Source organism: Gymnoscopelus microlampas (assembly GCF_963454915.1).
Source record: "Gymnoscopelus microlampas genome assembly, chromosome: 4".
Taxonomy (NCBI): domain Eukaryota; kingdom Metazoa; phylum Chordata; class Actinopteri; order Myctophiformes; family Myctophidae; genus Gymnoscopelus; species Gymnoscopelus microlampas.
In genome coordinates this window covers 30,898,007-30,918,226 of record NC_139941.1, presented here as the reverse complement: position 1 = coordinate 30,918,226, position 20,220 = coordinate 30,898,007, and the positions used below count along the sequence as shown (strand labels likewise).

Below are 20,220 nucleotides of genomic sequence, written 5' to 3'. Positions count from 1 at the left end.
TCCCACTCGAGTCAAGTGTCCCCGGTAACTTGGGGCAACGGATAAATTGACCGGGGACACTTGCCTCGAGTGGGAATCGAACCCACTCAAGTCAAGTCAAGTCATGTTATTGGACAGACGCTCTACCAGTTGAGCTAAGCTGTTGGCTGAGAGTTACAGGTTTCCTGGTGGTTTTAACTTGTTTTTCTAGAAGTTATTCTGCAAAGGGAAGCATCACGAAGAATATCAGTCAATTTATCCGTTGCCCCAAGTTACCGGGGACACATGACTCGGAGTGGGAATCGAACCCACTCAAGTCAGGTCAAGTCATGTTATTGGACAGACGCTCTACCAGTTGAACTAAGCTGTTGGCTGAGAGTTACAGGTTTCCTGGTGGTCTTAACTTGTTTTTCTAGAAGTTAGTCTGCAAAGGGAAGCATCACTAAGGATATCAGTCAATTTATCCGTTGCCTCAAGTTACCGGGGACACTTGACTCGAGTGGGAATCGAACCCACTCAAGTCAAGTCAAGTCATGTTATTGGACAGACGCTCTACCAGTTGAGCTAAGCTGTTGGCTGAGAGTTACAGGTTTCCTGGTGGTTTTAACTTGTTTTTCTAGAAGTTAGTCTGCAAAGGAAAGCATCACAGTAAAGACACAAGTGGGATTTGAACTCATGGCCTCTGGATCATGTATACTGCGTCTCAACCCATTGAGCTAACAGATGGCTGGCAAGTACAGCCTTCCTAGTAGTTTTCAGTTGAAAAAAAAACAGTGAACGCACGAAAAAAAAATGGTTCCCCCAAAAACCTGTTAGGAGTACGTTTCAGGCAATTTAAAGTTGATTGGTAGTGACTTTTTTTTTGGTCCCTAACATTCATCGAGCTCTGGACTTTTTTTTTCCGTTTCGGTAGTGACACAATGGTGTCACTACCTAGGGGGTCCTCAGAGTTACTACAGGGGGTCCGCCAAATCTTTGTGTGATATGATTTTTTTTTTCTTAACTACTTCTCCCTTTTCTGAGGAGAACTTAAGCCAAAAATAGCTGATCTACAAGCTCACAGGCGAGCTTGTAGATCGGCTATTTTGGCAAAGAGGTATAGGTGTAGAGGGGAAAAAAGGGCAGACCAAGTAAAAAAAAAGTCTAATCTGAAACACAATGTTATACAATATAGAGGAGGGTCCCTGCTTCATCTCTCTCTCAGCTAGGGGGTCCTTGGCCAGAAAACGTTGAAGACAGGGGGGTCCCCAGACTTTTATTTTGTATTTTTATATGGCATCAACATCAGCTATATAGCCACTATAAAGCCTATACATCAGCTATTTGAAAATAGCTGATCTACAAGCTTTTTGATCATCTATTTTCAACAAATCAGACCCTTAAACTAAACTAAACACTCTAAGGGGCATGATAGTGATCAGTGAGTATGTTTATGAATCATTTGTCTAACATTAACTGTTGTTAGCTTTAAGCCCAAGCTGCAGGTTACAGACAGTCCAGTACACAATTATAAAATCCCAGATCGATCTAAAAACGAATCCACTGTATTCACCAACTCACCAGGTTATTGTCTCCGCCAGGCCGAAGGCATGGTGGAGAGTATGTTTTCGTTTGATTTCCATTGGTTCCACCAAGCTAACATTGGTCAAGCTTCACGTGACACGTGACAATATGTTGAAAGGGTGTGCTTTGATTGGCTAGCGAGACGCATGACGAAATACATACCTATAAATCGATAAATCACTTTGAAACATTGCATTGCATGTTTCGAAGTGACATCAGTGCCCTCAGCCAAGTTAACATTTAGTCAGGAGATATTAGCAGAAAAAGTTCCAATCCTGGAATAAATTCCAATATTTGCTGGCGGAGACTTGTGCTCCGAGGAGCACATTTTCTAGTTTGAGCTCCTCGGAACATCTAACAACAATATGAACTATAGTGTTAAGAATGACAATGACATATCACATGAGTCATTGTGAAACAATTATGATTCATGGTCACACTCTATTTCAGTAATATAATTAAATTGATTATATCTTATTGTATTTATTTCATTTTATTTGAATGCAGGGTCATTAAAATGAGTCTATACAAACACATGTGTTGAATTAACTGTGGAAAAACTTGAAGAACAAGGCACTGGATTAAGTAAGCTTGGCTGTTAGCCTGGTCCCTACCAGGCCAACTTCACAGCTAAATTTCCATGGTAACTGAGGTAGGATTGCGTAAACTTTCTTTCGTGAAATCGAGTCATGGATAAACTTATCCAGGGTGCTCTGGCTAAACTAATCTGGCAAGATAATTCAGCTTTCATGAAACCAATTGCTAATCCTGGCTAAATTAAGCCAGGATAGGTGTTAAATCCAGGCTTAACCCCTAATTCTGCTTTCGTGAAATAGGTCCCCGGTTTCCCTGGCACAAAATACACATCCGCGGCCCAATACACGTCATTTTGGTCCTTGGCACTAAAAAGTTAGAGAACTACTGATTTAGTAAGTATTTGAAGAATCAACCTCGGGTCTTAATGGGTTAAATTGGCGTATTGCATTTCCGCTTTGCAAAGGGATTATGGTCTAGTAAGAATATAAAAGCCTACACCGTGTGACAGGACAATGACCTTGGCTAAAAGTAGTTCTTCCTTGTCTGACATGCTCTGAAGATCAGAGGGCTGTTCAGATGTCTGGAATGACCAGGGGTCATCAAAGGGCAGCTGTCCACTATAAAAGGGCCTGTCTGGGGTTCACTCTGCACACAACACCACAGCATCATTCTAGACTCGGACCAGCTGGAGGAAGGAGCTCATCTCTGGCTCTCTGTCATCTCATCTTTGTTGGAACTGCTTTTGTTAACCAGAGGGAACTGATACTATACAGCATGGAAGGTGGAGCGCTCACAATATTCTGCACTCTCTTGATCTGCGTTCTCAAGGGTGTCGCATCAGCACAGGACCACAGCTTTCCAAGAGATCTTCATACACGTTTGGCATATGCGAAGACCCCTAACCATCACATCAGCTTCCCTATGTACATGATGCAATTGTACCACTCCTTAAGGACAGCCGATTCTCCATCATCCATAGCTGTCAGCACCATTAGTTCACATAATGGCAAGCCCTCGCTACACAATTCTGATTCCATCTTAAGTTTGATGGCAAAAGGTGAGTGAATTTAACAGCTTTGCATTAGTCATCTTTATATAGGAGGCACACATGTGTACAATGTTTGTGCTATTGTGCACCTTTAAATGTGTAACTATTTAGACTGCTATTATACATTCTACATGTAAAGCATTAACATTCTTGGTTCTGTTTAGTTCATTGAATTTGTATGCTATCAGATTCAATGCTTATTAACGCAGATTTGTCCGTTTTGCGTGTTAGTTTCTCTGTAGCCTACTTCATGCTTCACCACCAGCTCTGTGGTTAATGCCTTATCTGTGTTATCAGACCCTGGCCTTTTACAACCCAGAAGTGTCAAACTGCTTATTCAACTTAAAAGGCTTTCTCTGTTTTACGTGTGTGAGAGAGAGTGTGTGTATTAGCCCCTCAGACGTCTTTGCACAGGGGGTTTCAATACACATCCTGTCCTGTCCACCCACCCACTCTGGTGTTTTGACATTTGTCCAGGGATATGGTTTGTCTAGAATTATAAGGAGTGGTGACTGGTTTTGTGTCAATTTGTCATGCCATTAAACTAAACTGTCACTCCACTCTTTTAGGTTGCCATCAAGTTGGTGAGAAATGGACAGTTACTTTCGACATGTCCTCCATCTCCGCTAGCGACCTTGTCCAGCAGGCAGAGCTGCGGATCAGAATACCAGCATTCTCTGCCTCCAAGCACGTCACCGTGGACATATATCACTCCCGAAAGCAAAGCTGTGAGGTGGCCGGCTCAACGTGCCCGGAGGAGCGCCTTTTCTTGGGGAGCTTTGGTGCATCTCCCAATAGCACAAGGCCATCATGGAAGGTTTTTAATGTGACTGCTCTTCTGAAATATTGGCTGTACCAGGGAGACGCTACATTAAAACATGCACAGGAGGCAGACCATGGCAGCGGCAGCGGTTCAGGGGATGATGGAGAGGTCATTGGCAAGACCCAATTTAGGCATCTAGGAAGGAGGCAAAGAAAGACAAACTATCCAACAGTGGACCATGTCATTATGGTAATCTTCTCCAAACATGAGCAGCCTCAGGAAGGCCATGGAGCACACAGTCTCATCCAAACTGTGCAGCACTCAAAATATGTCATGATGGACAGGGCCAGAAGAGACATGCAAGGCAGACGCCACAAGCGAATGGAGAGGATGCGACTGACATCAATTACGGCTACCAGGCCACCACAAGAAGTCACCCAGCGACCACTTTGTCGGAAGGTAGATATGTGGGTAGACTTTGACCAAATTGGCTGGGATGCCTGGATTGTGCATCCTAAGCGCTACAACGCCTATCGCTGTGAGGGAGAATGCCCTACTCCAGTGGATGAATCCTTCCAGCCGACAAACCATGCGTACATGCAGGTAAGATACAATATTGGTATTTGGTATTTTACACATGTATTGCTTGAAATCTATTGCATTGCAACATTTTGTATAGTTTCTCATGTGTTTCTCATTTATTTTGCAGAGCCTTTTGAAACTTCACCATCCAGAAAGAGTGTCTTGCCCATCCTGTGTGCCCACTCGCCTCAGCTCGCTGTCCATGCTGTACTATGATTACAATGACGATGATGTGGTCTTACGGCATCATGAGGACATGATTGTGGAGGAGTGTGGTTGTCACTGACTTCCCATCACTGGCTCTTCATCAAGCATAAAAAAGACTATTGTGGGAAAACATGAAATTACTATAATTGACCTGTTGACAACACAGCCTAGTTTCTGCTTGCATGTAATATCAGAGGTTTTTGTCATGGTATCACCTGGAATCATTACAGTTTAAGTTGGTTGAATTGAAAAAAGGAACATTTCCACCCATTCATTTGATGTCGTCAGCAAGAATTACAAGGTGCCATGCAAATGTTTTGTAAATACTGAATGCTGCATTAGATTTTATATGTGTGTACATACAATGTAAAAATATATATTAAAGCAATTTATTTTGATATCAGAGATTTCGTCGTATTTCACTTTTTGGGGATTCATTGTCTAACCAATCAGAATCAGAATTATACCTGGTATATTCTGATAGTACTCATTGCTAGAGAGTGTTTGTTCAGTAACAGGAGTCTCCATGTCTCTATTAAACAGGAAATGCATTTTCGTATTCCAATTCTATCCAATCAGGGGAGAAAATTCACACAGGACACAGATTAAACAAGTTAAAGTGGAAGTCATAACACAAAGAAATGAGCAGACAAAATTTAACTGGATAATTATAAAAGGGAAGCTGATAAATCTGTTTATTAATGAGCTGGAGAAACAGGGAGACCCCTGTTACTGAACAAACACTATAGAAATTATGGTTACTTAAAGGTCGGGTCTCTAATGCATTAAAATCACATTTATAATGCAGGCATTATAACACTCGTTGTAAATGTTTAAAATCATGTATGAACTTAAGTTTATAACGTACTATAAGTGCTGGTCATAATGCATCATTAGCTCAGCGGAACAGCACATTATAACTACCTTAACTTGGCTAGTTATGAAGAGTCTTTGTTATAAGTTGTTATGCATAATTATAACGTTTATAACGAGTGTTATGAATCATGATTATATAGACCCGACGTTTAAGTAAAGTGTTACCTGGTAGTTATAATGTGCTGTTCCACTGAGTTTATAATGCATTATGACCAGCACTTATACATTCTATTGTAACTTATAATACTCTATAAACCTTGTTTTAACTTTGTTATGCATAATTATGAACATTTATAACAAGTGTAATAATGCCTTATAAGTGTATTATAATACATCATAAACTATTGTAACTTATAATACCCCATAAATCTTGTTTTAACTTGTTATGCATAATTATGAACATTTATAACAAGTGTAATTATGCCTTATAAGTGTTATTTAATGTTTAGTGTTATTATAATACATCATAAATGTGGTTATAACACATTATACACCTGACCTTAATATAAAGTCAGAAATGGTTACTATCAGAATATGGAGCTTAAAGGTAGGGTATAAATGATTTTCTTTGGTCAAAATACGTGTCAAATAGCTCTATATTCTGATAGTACTCATTGCTATAGAGTGTTTGTACAGTAACAGGAGTCTCCATGTCTCTACAGCTCTTCAATAAACAGAAAATGCATTTTCAGGGCATGATATCAATTTTATCCAATCAGGATAGAGAACTCAGTCAGGATACAGATTAAACAAGTGAAATTGGAAGGGGTGACACAAAGAAATGAGCTGAACAAATTTGAACTGGAACGCTATAAAAAAGCTGATAAATGGGTACTCTCTCCTGATTGACTGAAATGTTGTCAAGTACCTGAAAATGTATTTTCTGTTTATTAAAGATCTGGAGAGACGGGGATACCCTGTGACTGAACAAACACTCCATAGCAATGATTACTATCAGAATATAGTGCTTTAACCTTTTAATAAAAAACGTTTTGTTTTAACCAAAAAATATCACTTACCCCACCTTTAACCTTCTAACAAAACGTTTTGTTTTAACCAAAACATATAAATTACCCTACACCTTTAAATGTATCACCACTGCCAGTATGAATTCCACAGCCCTAAGTACTGTAAATACACATATTGATATACAGTATAGCACCTACCTACCATGTCGGAAGAGTCCTATTCCTTCCTCCTCTTACCTCAGTCCACTTTGCACATTTATGGCTTCTGTTCTTTGACTGCTGACTAATGGTTATTGTTTGCCCCATCACCTCAAATTCACATCTTTGTTTATATTAGATTTATTACTGAATACACATCATCTCAAGGCATTACAGCCCCCAAAGAAAGGCTCAGACTTTATTTTGTTGATTGTGAACAGCCGGACAGAGTGGTGGGGGGAACAAAATAGCAAATTGAAGGAGACAGGGATGGAGGAATGGTGAAGGGAAAGCAGTAGTGTGTGTTTATTTTAGGGGGGTGTAAGGAAGCAGAGGTGACAAGGAGACCTACTAGACTAGACTATGACTACTAGACTAGAAAGCAACGAGTAGGGAAGAGTAAACATCAAGATGCTGAAGCTACTGTGAAGATAGCGTGGGATAGAATTTAAGAACGGTCCAGGCCACCACCCCCATACATAGATCTACCACTTTCATTTGGTTATTATTAATTGTATTGCCATAGAAAACAATTATCTTTGACATTTGAGAAATTGGTGATTTTGTAATTCTCCTAAAATGGCCATATAAGGATAGGTGTTTTTTTCTTTTCGTTTTTTACCTGTGCTTACAGGCGTACAATATTGAAAGATTGTCTAGATAATGCTAAATGAAAACACAATAACCATCTTATGCTGATATGCAAGTTGATGACACTAATCTAGAATCTTATGATTGTGACTACCAGTATGGAATTTACAGTAGCACGAGTTGAGTGTTACAACCTTTAAAATCATGTGTCAGTTCTCACACATACTGTACCTCTGGAGTCCCTCACCCTGCCTAATATCCTGGTGGTCAAAGAACTGAATGGATTTACAGTGCAGGGATTAGAGCCAATTAGTGTCCACCATTTACACTGATACCAGTGTACCTAGCCCTACATGGTAAAATCCTCAGGATTTTATTGTCTATCCTGTATCTATTGAGGTAACTGCAGTCACACTATACTTGGAATCCTATAAACAAGTTTATTCCATCCTGTACAACTTCCTGTTCTGCAAGAATTTAAGGAGCTAGTTGACATCCCCATCTTTAAACAAAAAAATGCTATAGACTGTAAGCATGTATTTGCTTAGTCTTTTGGAAAATGCCTATTTTCTTTTCAGTCTGATTTAGTTTTTCTGCATATTATACACATGTAGTGAATGGGCAAATGATCACGTTTGAACATGAGACTATGAAGTATGTAAAATATTGTGAACATTAAATGTTTGGTCAACCTTGAGGCTATTAAAACATGTTCTGTGTAGCCAGGGATACCAAGTATTTTCCTGTTTTGTTCAACCTACTATACATTGCAAACACCTGTTCAGGCCTGACATGAGCATTTGTACATCACTACACATACACGTGGACACTATAATGACCTTTCCCTATCACAGACCATGAAAGTTAGGAATACTCCCAACTATGCACCCTGTGTATGTGGATTTTGGTTAGGTATTGGGATAGCTGTATATTGACCTCTCTGCCCCTAGGCCACTGGACAAGAAAGGTTATCAATGGCTAGTGCCCTTGCTAGGAAATTCCATTGATATCGTTTTCACTGTACCAGAAGAGCACTATGGAAGTTTCCTACAGTAGGTCATGAGGCAACATATCAAGTTAAAATAAATACATAAATGAACAGCCAGTATACAGGTACTGTACACCTTTGAATACTTTATGGTATCTCATCCTGTTTAAAGTGGTGTTTTGTTGCTGAAAGGCTATTAACATCAGAATAAACACTTCACGAGTCATTAACTTTCACAGATAATACTGCCCTGAGGAAATGTGTATTTGGGTGACACTGCCAGCTGATCCGAAGACACTACCCTGGTTAGTGAGGGGTGGGGTGACATAAGATATTCTTCTGATTTTGCTAGGACACATTAGTTCAATACAGATTTCATGTAATTAAATCTGCGTAAAAATTAATTGACACAAGAGGAAAACACAGTAGGTTTTCTGTTGCTTTAATGCTTTGTCACCTTATAAATTGTGGAAAATCTGTGTTTAAACACCATCAACAAAAGGACATTTTACATTCTCTGTATGACAATGAAAAATCTTTTTAAATCAGCATGAACAAATTATAAAGTATTATGAAAATCTGAAGGCAATATTTGAAGAGAGGTAACAGAAAACGCGTAGACATACATAGCCCCTTAGCTACAAGTCCAAAAATCTGGTTGAATGATCACAGATTTTTTTTTAATCCAAGTAATAATGTTCTGTCAGTGGAGGTTGACTTCCAATACATTTTTGGTTGCTGAGGGAAACAATTTGCAGATATTAACTAAGTCTTTCGAAAATAGCTGAATGTTTAACATTAGGTGTAACAACTATAAGAAGGCACAGCTGATGTCACATTGGAACCAGTTTGTTATGTTTAGGCAGCCAGGGAAATATTACTGAATCTTACTTAAAATGAGATTAAACACACATTCTTACAAAGAAGAGTACACAGTGTTAATTTGTCCATTTATTATTCAGAGTGTACAAATAGAACCAAATGGACCTGCAACAGTCACTGAGGAGTTTACTGTGTAGAGAGTGGCTCTGTGATCATGGAATGAAGGATGGGGAAGCAGAAGCTCCTTCGGAGTCTCTCGCCTCTACAGCATCTTGTGGGTAATAAGGCGGCTCACATCTCTTCAGCCAACGGCAAATTCCAGCTGAAGTTAGATATCCATTTCAAACTGTGCATCATCACCTTAAAATGACAATGGGTTCACATATTTTAGTACACTGCCACACCATATGCAATTAAAAGCATAGATGATTCATGACATGAAAAAGCATGGTGCTTGTAAAAAAATACCTACAGCAACTTTCTTGTATTGGAATTTAAAATAATTGTAATATTGTTCTCATTTGGAATTTAATTTAAAATTATCACATCTAAATAGCTATTTGGGACTTCATTTTTGCATCTTTCCAGACAATACTGAAGTTAACAATTCACAACTTCAAAATGCATTTAAAACAAATGTTTATTTAATAGTGACCTATGCTGTTAGTTCACATGTCAAGTCTACTCACTTGTCAAGTGTACCGAACCCATTTGAGAAAAAGAACCACCTTTAACCAATGTCACATTCGGGAGGCATGCGTTAATCCGACAGACCTTTTCTCCGACTATGTGGCATCCGCGTGCGGTTAGGGTTAGGGTGCGGGTTTGGTTCGGGTTTACTGTTTAATGTCGGAGCACTGCGCTGTCGGAGGAATGCGCTGTCGGACTAACGTATTGCACCCGTCACATTCGACCCCCCCACACCCCACTGCTGAAAATATAAATGACTGAATCCTTTAGATGCACACAATATCTGGAATACTACCTCAGATATCCCAGTTACAGGCTTATTTGGGATGTTAATTTCATGTGCACCTTACATAACCTGCTTTCAAGTGTCCACATCTTTGGTTGATATTTACCATCTTGCTAAAATAGTCACAACAGAAAGATGTTGATTCCAGTAATAACAGCGATGTTCTTGTGGGTAATTATAAAACAGGATATGGCTTTACAAGCTCCACAGTCTTAACAAAAATACTTGAGTATTATGTTAGAGGATATTGCACAGTAAAAACAGTGTTTATTTATCAATTTGCAACTCTAGAGTGTACAAACGCAACTAAAATAGACCCGTAAGGTTCCATATGGTTCCATTTGTTTATTCTTGGTGTTAAATGAACACTGAGGACTTTCTTGTGTAGTGTACAAAGCGTAGTCAGTGTAGACCCGTCTAGCCTGTATCAGTGTCACTGTACTTACCAGTGCTCTTGTTATCAGGTGCAGTGATGATGTTGTTATTCAGTGGTTCTCCCGTGTGGGCCTTCTCATTGATGAGGTCTTTAGAGGTGGGGCTGGTCACCCCTGGAATGTCAGGCAGGCCACGTGGGGGGGTCTTAGTCACTGGGGAGCTACGACACTCCAGCAGGAACTTTCGGTCGTAAATGATCCTGGTACCTTTGGTTGGTAGAAGTAAGAAGACATAAGAGGAATCCCAAACTGAAGAGTACATTACTAGGGACTAGGCATGTAACGGTATCCTCAAGTTTCCAGGGCATTGTGGGCATCACTTCCTGTCGATTTGATCAGGTATCAAATCGACAGGAAGTGATGCCCACAATGCCCTATGAAACTTGTGGATACTATATTACGGTGTTACAGCAGTATAAACAGCCAAGATTTCCGAGCTCACTGTATTTATTAATTTATTATTTTACATGAAAAAATTGCCCACACACATATGGGAAAGCGAATAGCGGTTTCTCAGACCACCCGCTATGCCAAATCCGTTTGATAGAGCGCATCTGCAATGGAAATGTCGGGCCGGGTGCACAACATTCAGGTCTCTCTCACTCCCAATTCTCAACAAATCTCTGTGATTGCATAAGTACGGGGGTCGATTTATTTTTTATTATAATTTTTTTACCGATAGCAGCTTAAGTCCTTGTCATGTTTGTCTGTCTATCAGTCCCTTATGGTACAGTACACACCACTGACCACTTTCTTAACACGCTGAGGAAGGCTTGACCCCAAAACGCAATTAATTTAAAAAAAATAACTGCCAGTCTTGACTTAGGGGGCGAGATGGTCCGGTTGAGGCGCCCCTCCGTGACGCCGGGCCTGGTTTGATTAATCCATTGCGCAGGAAATAAAGAACGGATTACAATAATATAGCATTCTCTATAATATATAGCATTCTCTATAATCAGTAACATGTGGGTGATACTTATGTGTATCAAATATGGTTTTATTGAAAGGCAATAAAAGGCTAGAGCTTATGACGCAAACGTTGGGTAGTGTCCGACATTACAAAAGCGTCTCAATGATAAGGCACTTCTGAATTAAGTGATTGTCATTAAAATGTTAATGTAATCCACACAAGTGTGACTGTTAATTCCTTGTATCAATATAAGTTGTGTTTTCAATTTTCAGTTTTGCGTATCAAAGACAAATAAAATGTTAATCTGCGTTTGCTATAACCACACCAGACAGTTTAATTAATCCAGAAGCGATAGCTGTAATTTAAAGTTCTCTATAACCAGCAATGTGTGAGTGTTAAATATTCTTTTATGCCAAGGCAATCAATGTCAGACAACTCGGACTGCCTCTTCCATGGGCAGAGAGGGACAGAACGTAATATTGCACTGGGCATAAGGCATAGCAACTGGCTCCTAAAGGTAATGGCACGATTAGTTTTATTACATTTTTACTCAATTCATTAATTTGATAAGCTAATAAAATATTTTTTATTCAAAGAATGATACTCGTCTTGGCCCTAGTACCAAAAATAAAATATGTAAAACCGTGAGATACTGTATACCACAGTATTTTTGTTTGATACAGTGTACTGTAAAAAAAAAAAAAAGAGAGAGAGAGAATTATATATATATATATATATATATATATATATATATATATATATATATATATAAATGGCTGCCTTGACTTCAGAAGTAGGCCATGTGTTCGTGAGGTGAGTGACAAGTTTGTTGCAACAGCAGGGTCATAATAATGATTCATAAACAGATGACGATGCTGCAGGTTCTGTTATTAATCATCCCTGTGCCAAGCTGCAACAGGCCAGCTGGCCAGTGGCGCCGTGACAACAATGAGGAAGTGTAACGTTGAATGCGGACACATGGAGCAAACTTTACATACAAGTTTGCACAAGTTGATGCGCCAGGAGACGCATTGACCATATAAACAACTTGAAAACACAAACTCATGGGCATCATCATGTTGGCCTTGCAGTAGGTTTGACTTTGACCAATCATAATGTCCACCAAGCAATGTACTGTTGCTGACTGTAGAACGCTATGGTCATCCACGCGCGCCTGTGTAGCATTTAGGATCCAGCGAGCCCCGTTTGAAACCTCACTCTCCACGATAACTCCGAGATGGGGTCCCGCTCTGTAGGGTCCCGGCAGAAGTAGAGTCCGTCCAAATGCAGTGAAGATCACCTTTTTCGCAACATCGTATCCAAAAAGTAAAGGTAGTCCGAGACACCTACAGATGTTTGCAATTTAGCCGGAGATTAAAATTTAACCAACGGGGTTGAAAAACCCGTTTAAATCGCAGCCTGTGCCATGTTTTCCCATTGTAGCCGAATCGGGAGCAATACTGGCACCTGCTAGGGGGTTCTTCCGGGTTGAATGGGAAAACATGGCACAGGCTGACTAAATACGCATTTTAAACGGGTTTTCAACCCCGTTGGTTAAATTTTACTTTCCGGCGAAATTGCAAACATCAGTAAGTGTCTCGCAACACCTTTACTTTTTGGATACGAGTGCGAAAAAGATGGTCTTCACTGCATTTGGACGGACTCTACCTCTGCCGGGACCCGAGACAGCGGGACCTCATCTCGGAGCTATCGTGGAGAGAGGTTCCAAACGGGGCTAGGATACAGCATGCGCATGCAGACCTGATGACTGCTGCCAGCTGTTAAATAAAATGTATTTATAGCCATAGCAAATGCATTCATCATGTTATGGCCGTGTTGTAGGGTAATGCACTGTTGTACAGCTGGTCGATGCTGCCTTTCATCCATCATGCCAAATAATGTCCAGGCTTTTGTTTGATGATGCATCATGTACATATAGCTTGCAGGGGGCTAACGTTAGCTTAGCACCGTTAGCAGGGCTCCCAGATGGGCAAAAGTGCTGTTGTTGACAGCAGGCGCACCTCGTGGTCGGTGGGTTTTTTAAACGGCATTGCCATTTCCACGTGACTGTATGAAATATTAACTACAACATTTGGTTTTACTCGACTATTTAACCCATTGTTTCAAGTGTTTGTGCAGTAAAGTAGTTGTGCTTAAACGTACCGCCGGGGGTCGTGCTAAACAGTGTTCCTCCAGGAGTAGTGCAGTAGTCGTGGGGCATGTGCTCTGCGTCGTTGATGGCCACCCGTCTGGTCGTTGGAATGGCCTTGGTGGCACTGGTGGTCTGCTGGCAGCCTGTAGACATCTTCGTTTACTTTAATAAACTATATCTAGCTAACTAAATACTATCAGACAGAAATATATTTTCTTTTACAAACAAAGCCACTTAAGCGCCTTGTTCAGCTTTGGCTCAATACAACCTACTTTGTGATAAATAAAAATAAATACCTCTTTTTCATAAGTGCAAATAATATCTAAGCTTTTCATACTACAACATGCAATCTCAGACGTGGCCAGGTTCTTTGTTAAAAGGACCTGAGCACACGTTCCTTCACTCTCTCGCGCTGCACGTTCACGCACACACACACACACACACAAAAACAACACGCTAGACAGGAAAACGTTCTCAGGCTCAGGGGGTGACAAAACTAGAGTCATATTGCCCCCTATTGATGTAGAATGGTAAAGCGTGTCTTAAAGGAGTAGTTCACCCAAACAATTACTTATTTTCTATCAATTACACACCCCATGAAGCCTTGAATTCATGGAGATTCTTTTGTTTTTGTTGCATTCCTGAGCCAATAATTTGATTACCGGGTCATCGGTCAATAGGAGGCTCTTTCAGTCTCCTTCCGGGGACTCCGCTGGTCATCAAATTATTGGCTTAGGAATGTGACAAAAACTAAAATAATAAAAAATGAATGTATTTATCGTATCTTGTTTTCAAATATAAAAGTATCTAAAGCACTCTAAAACAAAATTATGGCATGGTTGAGCTGAATTTCCCCCAAGTGTTGATCTGATATCCATGTCTGGGGGGAAAATTGACCTTGTGAGGTCATCTTGTGAGGTCATGTATGTGCAGTATCACCTTGTGATCTTAGTAGTCTACTCTATTCTATTCGGAAGAGATACATGGTACTTGGTCTGCATACATCACATAAGAACTGTGGCATGAACTTTTAAGTGCATTTCATTTTTGACAAATTCAATTAATAATAGCCTATAGAGAGATATTGAAAATTGACGAATACATCAAGCTTACAGGATGACTCAAGCTTTTTTTCATATGGGCTCTAGCATGGTACCTCTACCCAAGACTTTGATCTAAACATTTCCTGCCACCCAATGTTATTCTATTGTGGAAAACTGAGAGCAGGGGCCCCATCAAGGTGAAGGGATAGGGCCAATTTAGTGTTTGTAATGTTTGTTTTTGTAATAATTTATTTGAACCTTTAACCAACGTCTAGTTACACATAAGCATGTGATGTCACACATAGTCATATACACTAAACAAAAAGACATTTCATTTCTTTATTAATTTTGTAAATGTTGAGCTGGTGTACAGGGTAAATTGTCAATAGATATCTTCTGATTTCATTTGATTAAAAGGCTTTTACATGTATTTTTTTCATGTTGACCTCTCCATAACAATAAAAAAAAGCAAACAAAACAAGTTAAAATACCCACAAGGCCCCTCTTTTCCCCATGTTGCAGGCATTACCCAGAACTCAACAGTCTCTTGGTAGCTACAGCTGTATGATGCTAAAAGTACATCCATAACATAACTAGAATCCCAGTTGACAAGTAAGGGTGCATAGCATTCTAAGTAAATATATATATACTTTTTCATATATTCCATATATATATATATATATATATATAGCCTTTTATGTTAAAAACACTTTCTGTGCATGTGCGCATTTGCATTCCTTAGTATTGAGTAATATGCTATTGCGTTAATAATGTCTTCAATCCATTCTAAACGAATATACATGTGTCCTCTAGTTTTTGCAACAGTAAATATTTTTGCATGAACTTGGTGCATGTCATCACCTCAGTAGTCCTTCAGTGCAGGGTTTTCCATTATTACATGTCATTTTGTCTAATGTAACCACCCTTCCCTCTCCTTGCACTTAAATGGACTCCTCCAAACTCCTCTAGCTGTCACCAAGTGGAAGCCTTAGAACTGGCTCAATGTCCTATTCGGTAGGGGGGCAGCAATCGATCAGGGGTGGGCTGTGTTGAGGGAAAATGCTTGTCGTCTTGAAAGCCTAGCCAGTGAAGCCACCACGTCGCCCCACAGTGCTATCTAACCTTTACCTCGCCACAAACAGTGGCTGCTGAGACTGCGCTCCATAAATCTGTAGATGTCCCCCTATCAACATTGGATTCATACGGTAAGTGGCCCCTGGTTAAACAAAACACACTTACACAGTAAAATGTGCAGTGTTCATTTAACTCTGATAGTGTACAAATGTAACCAAATTTACCAATAACCCTTACTTGGTTCCATTTGTAAACTCAGATTTACAAATGAGGATTTTACTGTCTCGAAGCAAAGGGGACCATTTACATTACAGTAAAAATCTTTACTTAGCAACACTTTTTCCAAAGTCTGTGAAGCAGGGTTAAAATGAAGATAATCTTGGATGAAAGTATATTTGTTAAAATATAACATAACCTATTTTGAGGCTTCTCCATTTTACTCTCTCCACTTACTTTGCATGGGTGATATGTTATTCTTATGCATGTATGCTTCAGATGAACTGGGAACTAAGACAAATGTTTGAGGAACAGCAGAACCTGAGTTGAAATAAAATAATTGATAGCCTATCATTCTAACATACTTTATAGTGTATACCTAGCTTATACACAGACCTTACATTCATAGTTTCTGGCTACAAAACCCGACTAATAGATGGTTATTTATTGCAACATTTCAATGGACTGTTGATGGATTACATGTGTCTCTATGATGATCAATTGGAGATCTAATGTAAAGGTAGGAAGCAATGTGTAATGGTAATTGATATAATAATGGATGGCACACTTATTGAGGTAAATCAACAGTAAAAATTGTGAATCTGAAATATATATATTATATATTCTGGGAGCCTCTTCTGTACACCCATTTGTAATATCACTTCATAATCTATCTCTGCATACCCAATACTGGATAAATCTCTCACTCACTCACTCACTCACTCACTCACTCACTCACTCACTCACTCACTCACTCACTCACTCACGCACACGCACACGCACACGCACACTCACTCACTCACTCACTCACTCACTCACTCACTCACTCACTCACACACACACACACACACACACACACACACACGCACACGCACACGCGCGCGTAGGAATTTCTCTACCGGTGAACATGAAAATCGTTAAGGCTTAAATAAAGTATGAGTGGACACTGGACACACATCTCCATTCACTTAATGAGTAACAAAAACAGATGGGATGGCTGGTATGAAGTTCTATACCTTTAATCCTTTGAGCCCACAGAAACACACAGGAATCAAACCCTAAATTCTGTGAGGAAAAGAGCAGCAGTTTCTTACTACAGTATGTTGATTTACGTCTTTCTTATGACTAAAATATATATATACATTTTCCAAACAAGCAAAGTAACAAAGTGTATACTAATGTTTTGACATCATCTCTGATTGAAGTAAAGCTTTGATTAACAGATTGAACGCCCAAGTTTAAGGAGATCATGAACTATGATAATGAAATCATGACAGACACGCGAGCGTGCGCGCGCGCACGCACACACACACACACATGCCATGCACACACGCACACTCAAACACACACACACACACACACACACACACACACACACGCACACACATGTACATTCACACACACACACACACACACACACACACACACACACACACACACACACACACACACACACACACACACACACACACACACACACACACACACACACACACACACACACATGTGTGAATTCTACTCCTTTTATAAGTGTTATTGCTTCTTCTGTAGTGAAGTTAAGACAGTAAATCATGTAGGAGGGCATAACAATAAATAAAGGACTGAGACAAGAGACAGGTGTTATTGGGTTTTGGGAAGAGCTACTCGGGCTCACAGTCGTGGGGTCAGTATTACAGTTTCTCATCACAGTGATTGGTGACTGGCTGTCTTTGCTACACTCCACGGACCCAAGAAAACAAACATCGAACTCAACACGTCCACAACACAACGCACTCTCCTCTCTCCAGCTGTCTCGGCACTACATTATTCCCAGTGTTTCATCAGTCCCTTTACCCATATCCAGTGACATCATCTGCCGGTGCTGAAGTGGTCTATTAATTCTCCTCATAGGTAATGATGAGGTCTTTATGGCCCAACACAGAGACACTGCTACTAAAATGAAGGTGATCCTGACCCCTGCTGGACAAGGACAGGACTGCTACATCTACTCTGAGAGGCTGCCTGGGCTGGGCTGGACTGGACTGCGCTGGGCTGGTCTGGGGGAGAGGACTGGGCAGGGCAGAATTCAAACAGAAGAAGGGAGAGAACACAGATAACAGGTTTTTGGCTCATATATGAGACTTGATCATTACAGGATCCGACCACGAGGACACAGTACACATTAACACGAGGAAGGAGTTAGAGATAATATTTCATGACACCTGTCTCTCATATCACCCTCCACAAAAACAAACCACTCTGAACAGATAGGTAGAATTGTAACACAGAAGCCTGCCCGCCCTCGAAACTCACAGAACCACAGTAAGTAGCTGAAGCCAGTAGTGCCCTCTAAACTCCGACATGTCAGAAGCAAAAGGGTGGAAGCACATGGAAATCACAAATCAATAAACGACCTGCCACACAAAAAAACGACGGATAAAACAGGCAGAGCGACACAACAGTTTGAATTGTTTGTTCTCATACCCACAAAGACCTCAAGATATATAGAATAATATATAGGTTCAGATTGAATGAACCAAAGGAGAAAAACAGGGAGGAATACCGTAAGTCTGGAACAGCAGCATCATTGGCATCGCATAGGGTTCTTATAACACAAACGACACGCACGTAACACACAGTCACGTATAGCATTTTAGTGCATACCATATTATGTACAACACCGATAACCTTGGGTGAAAGTGTAGCATACTGATGTTTGAGCACTGGGACATTTAGTAGTTTGAAACTTGTTTGTGATGTTTGTAGCTGGAAGAGTCATTTTAAGCCTAATTTATACTATGTTGTACGACCGCGCCTCTCGCCCAAAATAACAGATTTCCAAGTGAACATGGACATACAGCGAAGGATAAGTTAGGCTTCAGTGTGGCAGGGAGGAGGGGGAGTAACCTGTTGCCTAGAGATTATGCAATTCTCATTATTTTACACTTTACAGCTTCACTTTTCCTTAAGTTTGACAGACTTGTCCTGTTTATTTAGAAAACGGGCAAGTGTCTGAGCGTAGGCCTACCCTACATTGCATGCCCAATTGCCCGTCCCATACAGGAGTGTCCTGTTCCCATCCCTCCCCACCCTTTCCCGCCCCATATTCCCTCATTATTTTAGTTAAAGACAGGCCATGCGGCAGCAGTCACTCATGCTGATACAGATAACAGGAAGCACGTTTTGGTTGCTCGTTTTTTTTTTTTTTTTTTCTGTTTGGTTTTTGTTTTATACGAAACAATCATGCTTCTAGCTTTGTTTTAGATGTTTTGACTTTTCTTTAAAAAAAAAAAAAAAGGTAAGAAAAACTACAAGTAAATCCATATCCTTCTCTTCTGGTGCGTGCTGATAGTTGGCATAGCCATCTGGATTTTTTATGATTGAGTTGGTGTTTGTTGCTGTTCATTTCTCTTCGTCTGCCTCTTCATTGGCCTTCATCCTACGGTCACCTGCTGCCGGTCATGTGTCTAAGTACGGTGATTTTGGTGAGGGGGTTGCATCCTGTGGAGAACCCTGTGAATAGAGGAGAAAAGTCTGATGTAGGACATACATTGAATTAACAAACTACACCTGACCAGTGCAAATATACATACCGTAAGGAATCTATTGAAGCTGTCACATGCATCCATGTTGCAAAACACATCCTTTTAGTCGGTAAAAGGGCTAATTTATACTTTGTCACCCAACCGTTTCACTCAACAACAAAAAAAAAATCAGTGATTTGGGTTAAATGACACAGTTGTACAACAAAATATAAATTTGGTTTAAAAGTGTGTGTGAGTCTTGAGTCTGTAATTAGACATAGGGGTCTAAAAACAGCCCTGTGTTGCTATCAATCTGTCTGTGTTTATTTAGCTAAAAGGCCTGTAGCACAATGGTGCTCTGCAGCTAATTTGTCACTGCAGTTTACCTTTGACATTTGCTTCAACGTTTCTTTGATGCAATAAAGCAAGGTAGACTACATTCACTCACTACACCATGAGACAACAGGGGTTAACATTCAGTAGTGTGAAATGCCAGTGAGGAATGTCAGGGGCTTAAACTTTGAAAATGCAGGTCAATCACAAAAATGTTGTAAAACATCAGACCAGAGTAGTACTTTTACACATGTGCACACATCTAAACATGCGTGCACGCCCCCACACACACATGCATACGCACACTCGCGCTCGCACACACACACACACACACACACACACACACGCACGCACGCACGCACGCACGCATGCGCACACACACACACACACACACACACACACACACACACACACACACACACACACACAAAGCAGCTACAGTTGCTCCAAATAGCTT

The 20,220-nt window shown here is 40.3% G+C and overlaps 3 protein-coding genes across 7 annotated transcripts in view; 1 reads left to right on the top strand and 2 right to left on the bottom strand.

Moving 5' to 3' along the window:
* Window positions 1-3,102: 3,102 nt before the first annotated feature.
* Window positions 3,103-4,758, top strand: spaw (southpaw; the record flags this gene model as incomplete). Its single annotated transcript, XM_084054530.1, has 3 exons — window positions 3,103-3,136; window positions 3,697-4,493; window positions 4,600-4,758. The coding sequence occupies exons 1-3, from the start codon at window positions 3,127-3,129 to the stop codon at window positions 4,756-4,758; spliced, it is 966 nt and encodes a 321-aa protein (XP_083910656.1). The 5' UTR covers window positions 3,103-3,126.
* A 3,968-nt stretch (window positions 4,759-8,726) lies between these two features.
* Window positions 8,727-14,031, bottom strand: eif4ebp1 (eukaryotic translation initiation factor 4E binding protein 1). The gene is made up of 3 exons (XM_084054528.1): window positions 13,606-14,031; window positions 10,545-10,739; window positions 8,727-9,482 (listed from the first exon to the last, which is right to left on the bottom strand). The coding sequence occupies exons 1-3, from the start codon at window positions 13,745-13,747 to the stop codon at window positions 9,451-9,453; spliced, it is 369 nt and encodes a 122-aa protein (XP_083910654.1). The 5' UTR covers window positions 13,748-14,031; the 3' UTR covers window positions 8,727-9,450.
* A 962-nt stretch (window positions 14,032-14,993) lies between these two features.
* The window catches only part of ank1a (ankyrin 1, erythrocytic a), a 55,268-nt gene continuing 50,041 nt past the window's right edge, over window positions 14,994-20,220 (bottom strand). For all 5 annotated transcript variants that reach the window (XM_084054510.1, XM_084054511.1, XM_084054512.1 and 2 more), the window contains exon 44: window positions 14,994-19,419. The gene's annotated coding sequence lies outside the window, so the exon portion shown is untranslated. The remainder of the gene's footprint in view (window positions 19,420-20,220) is intronic.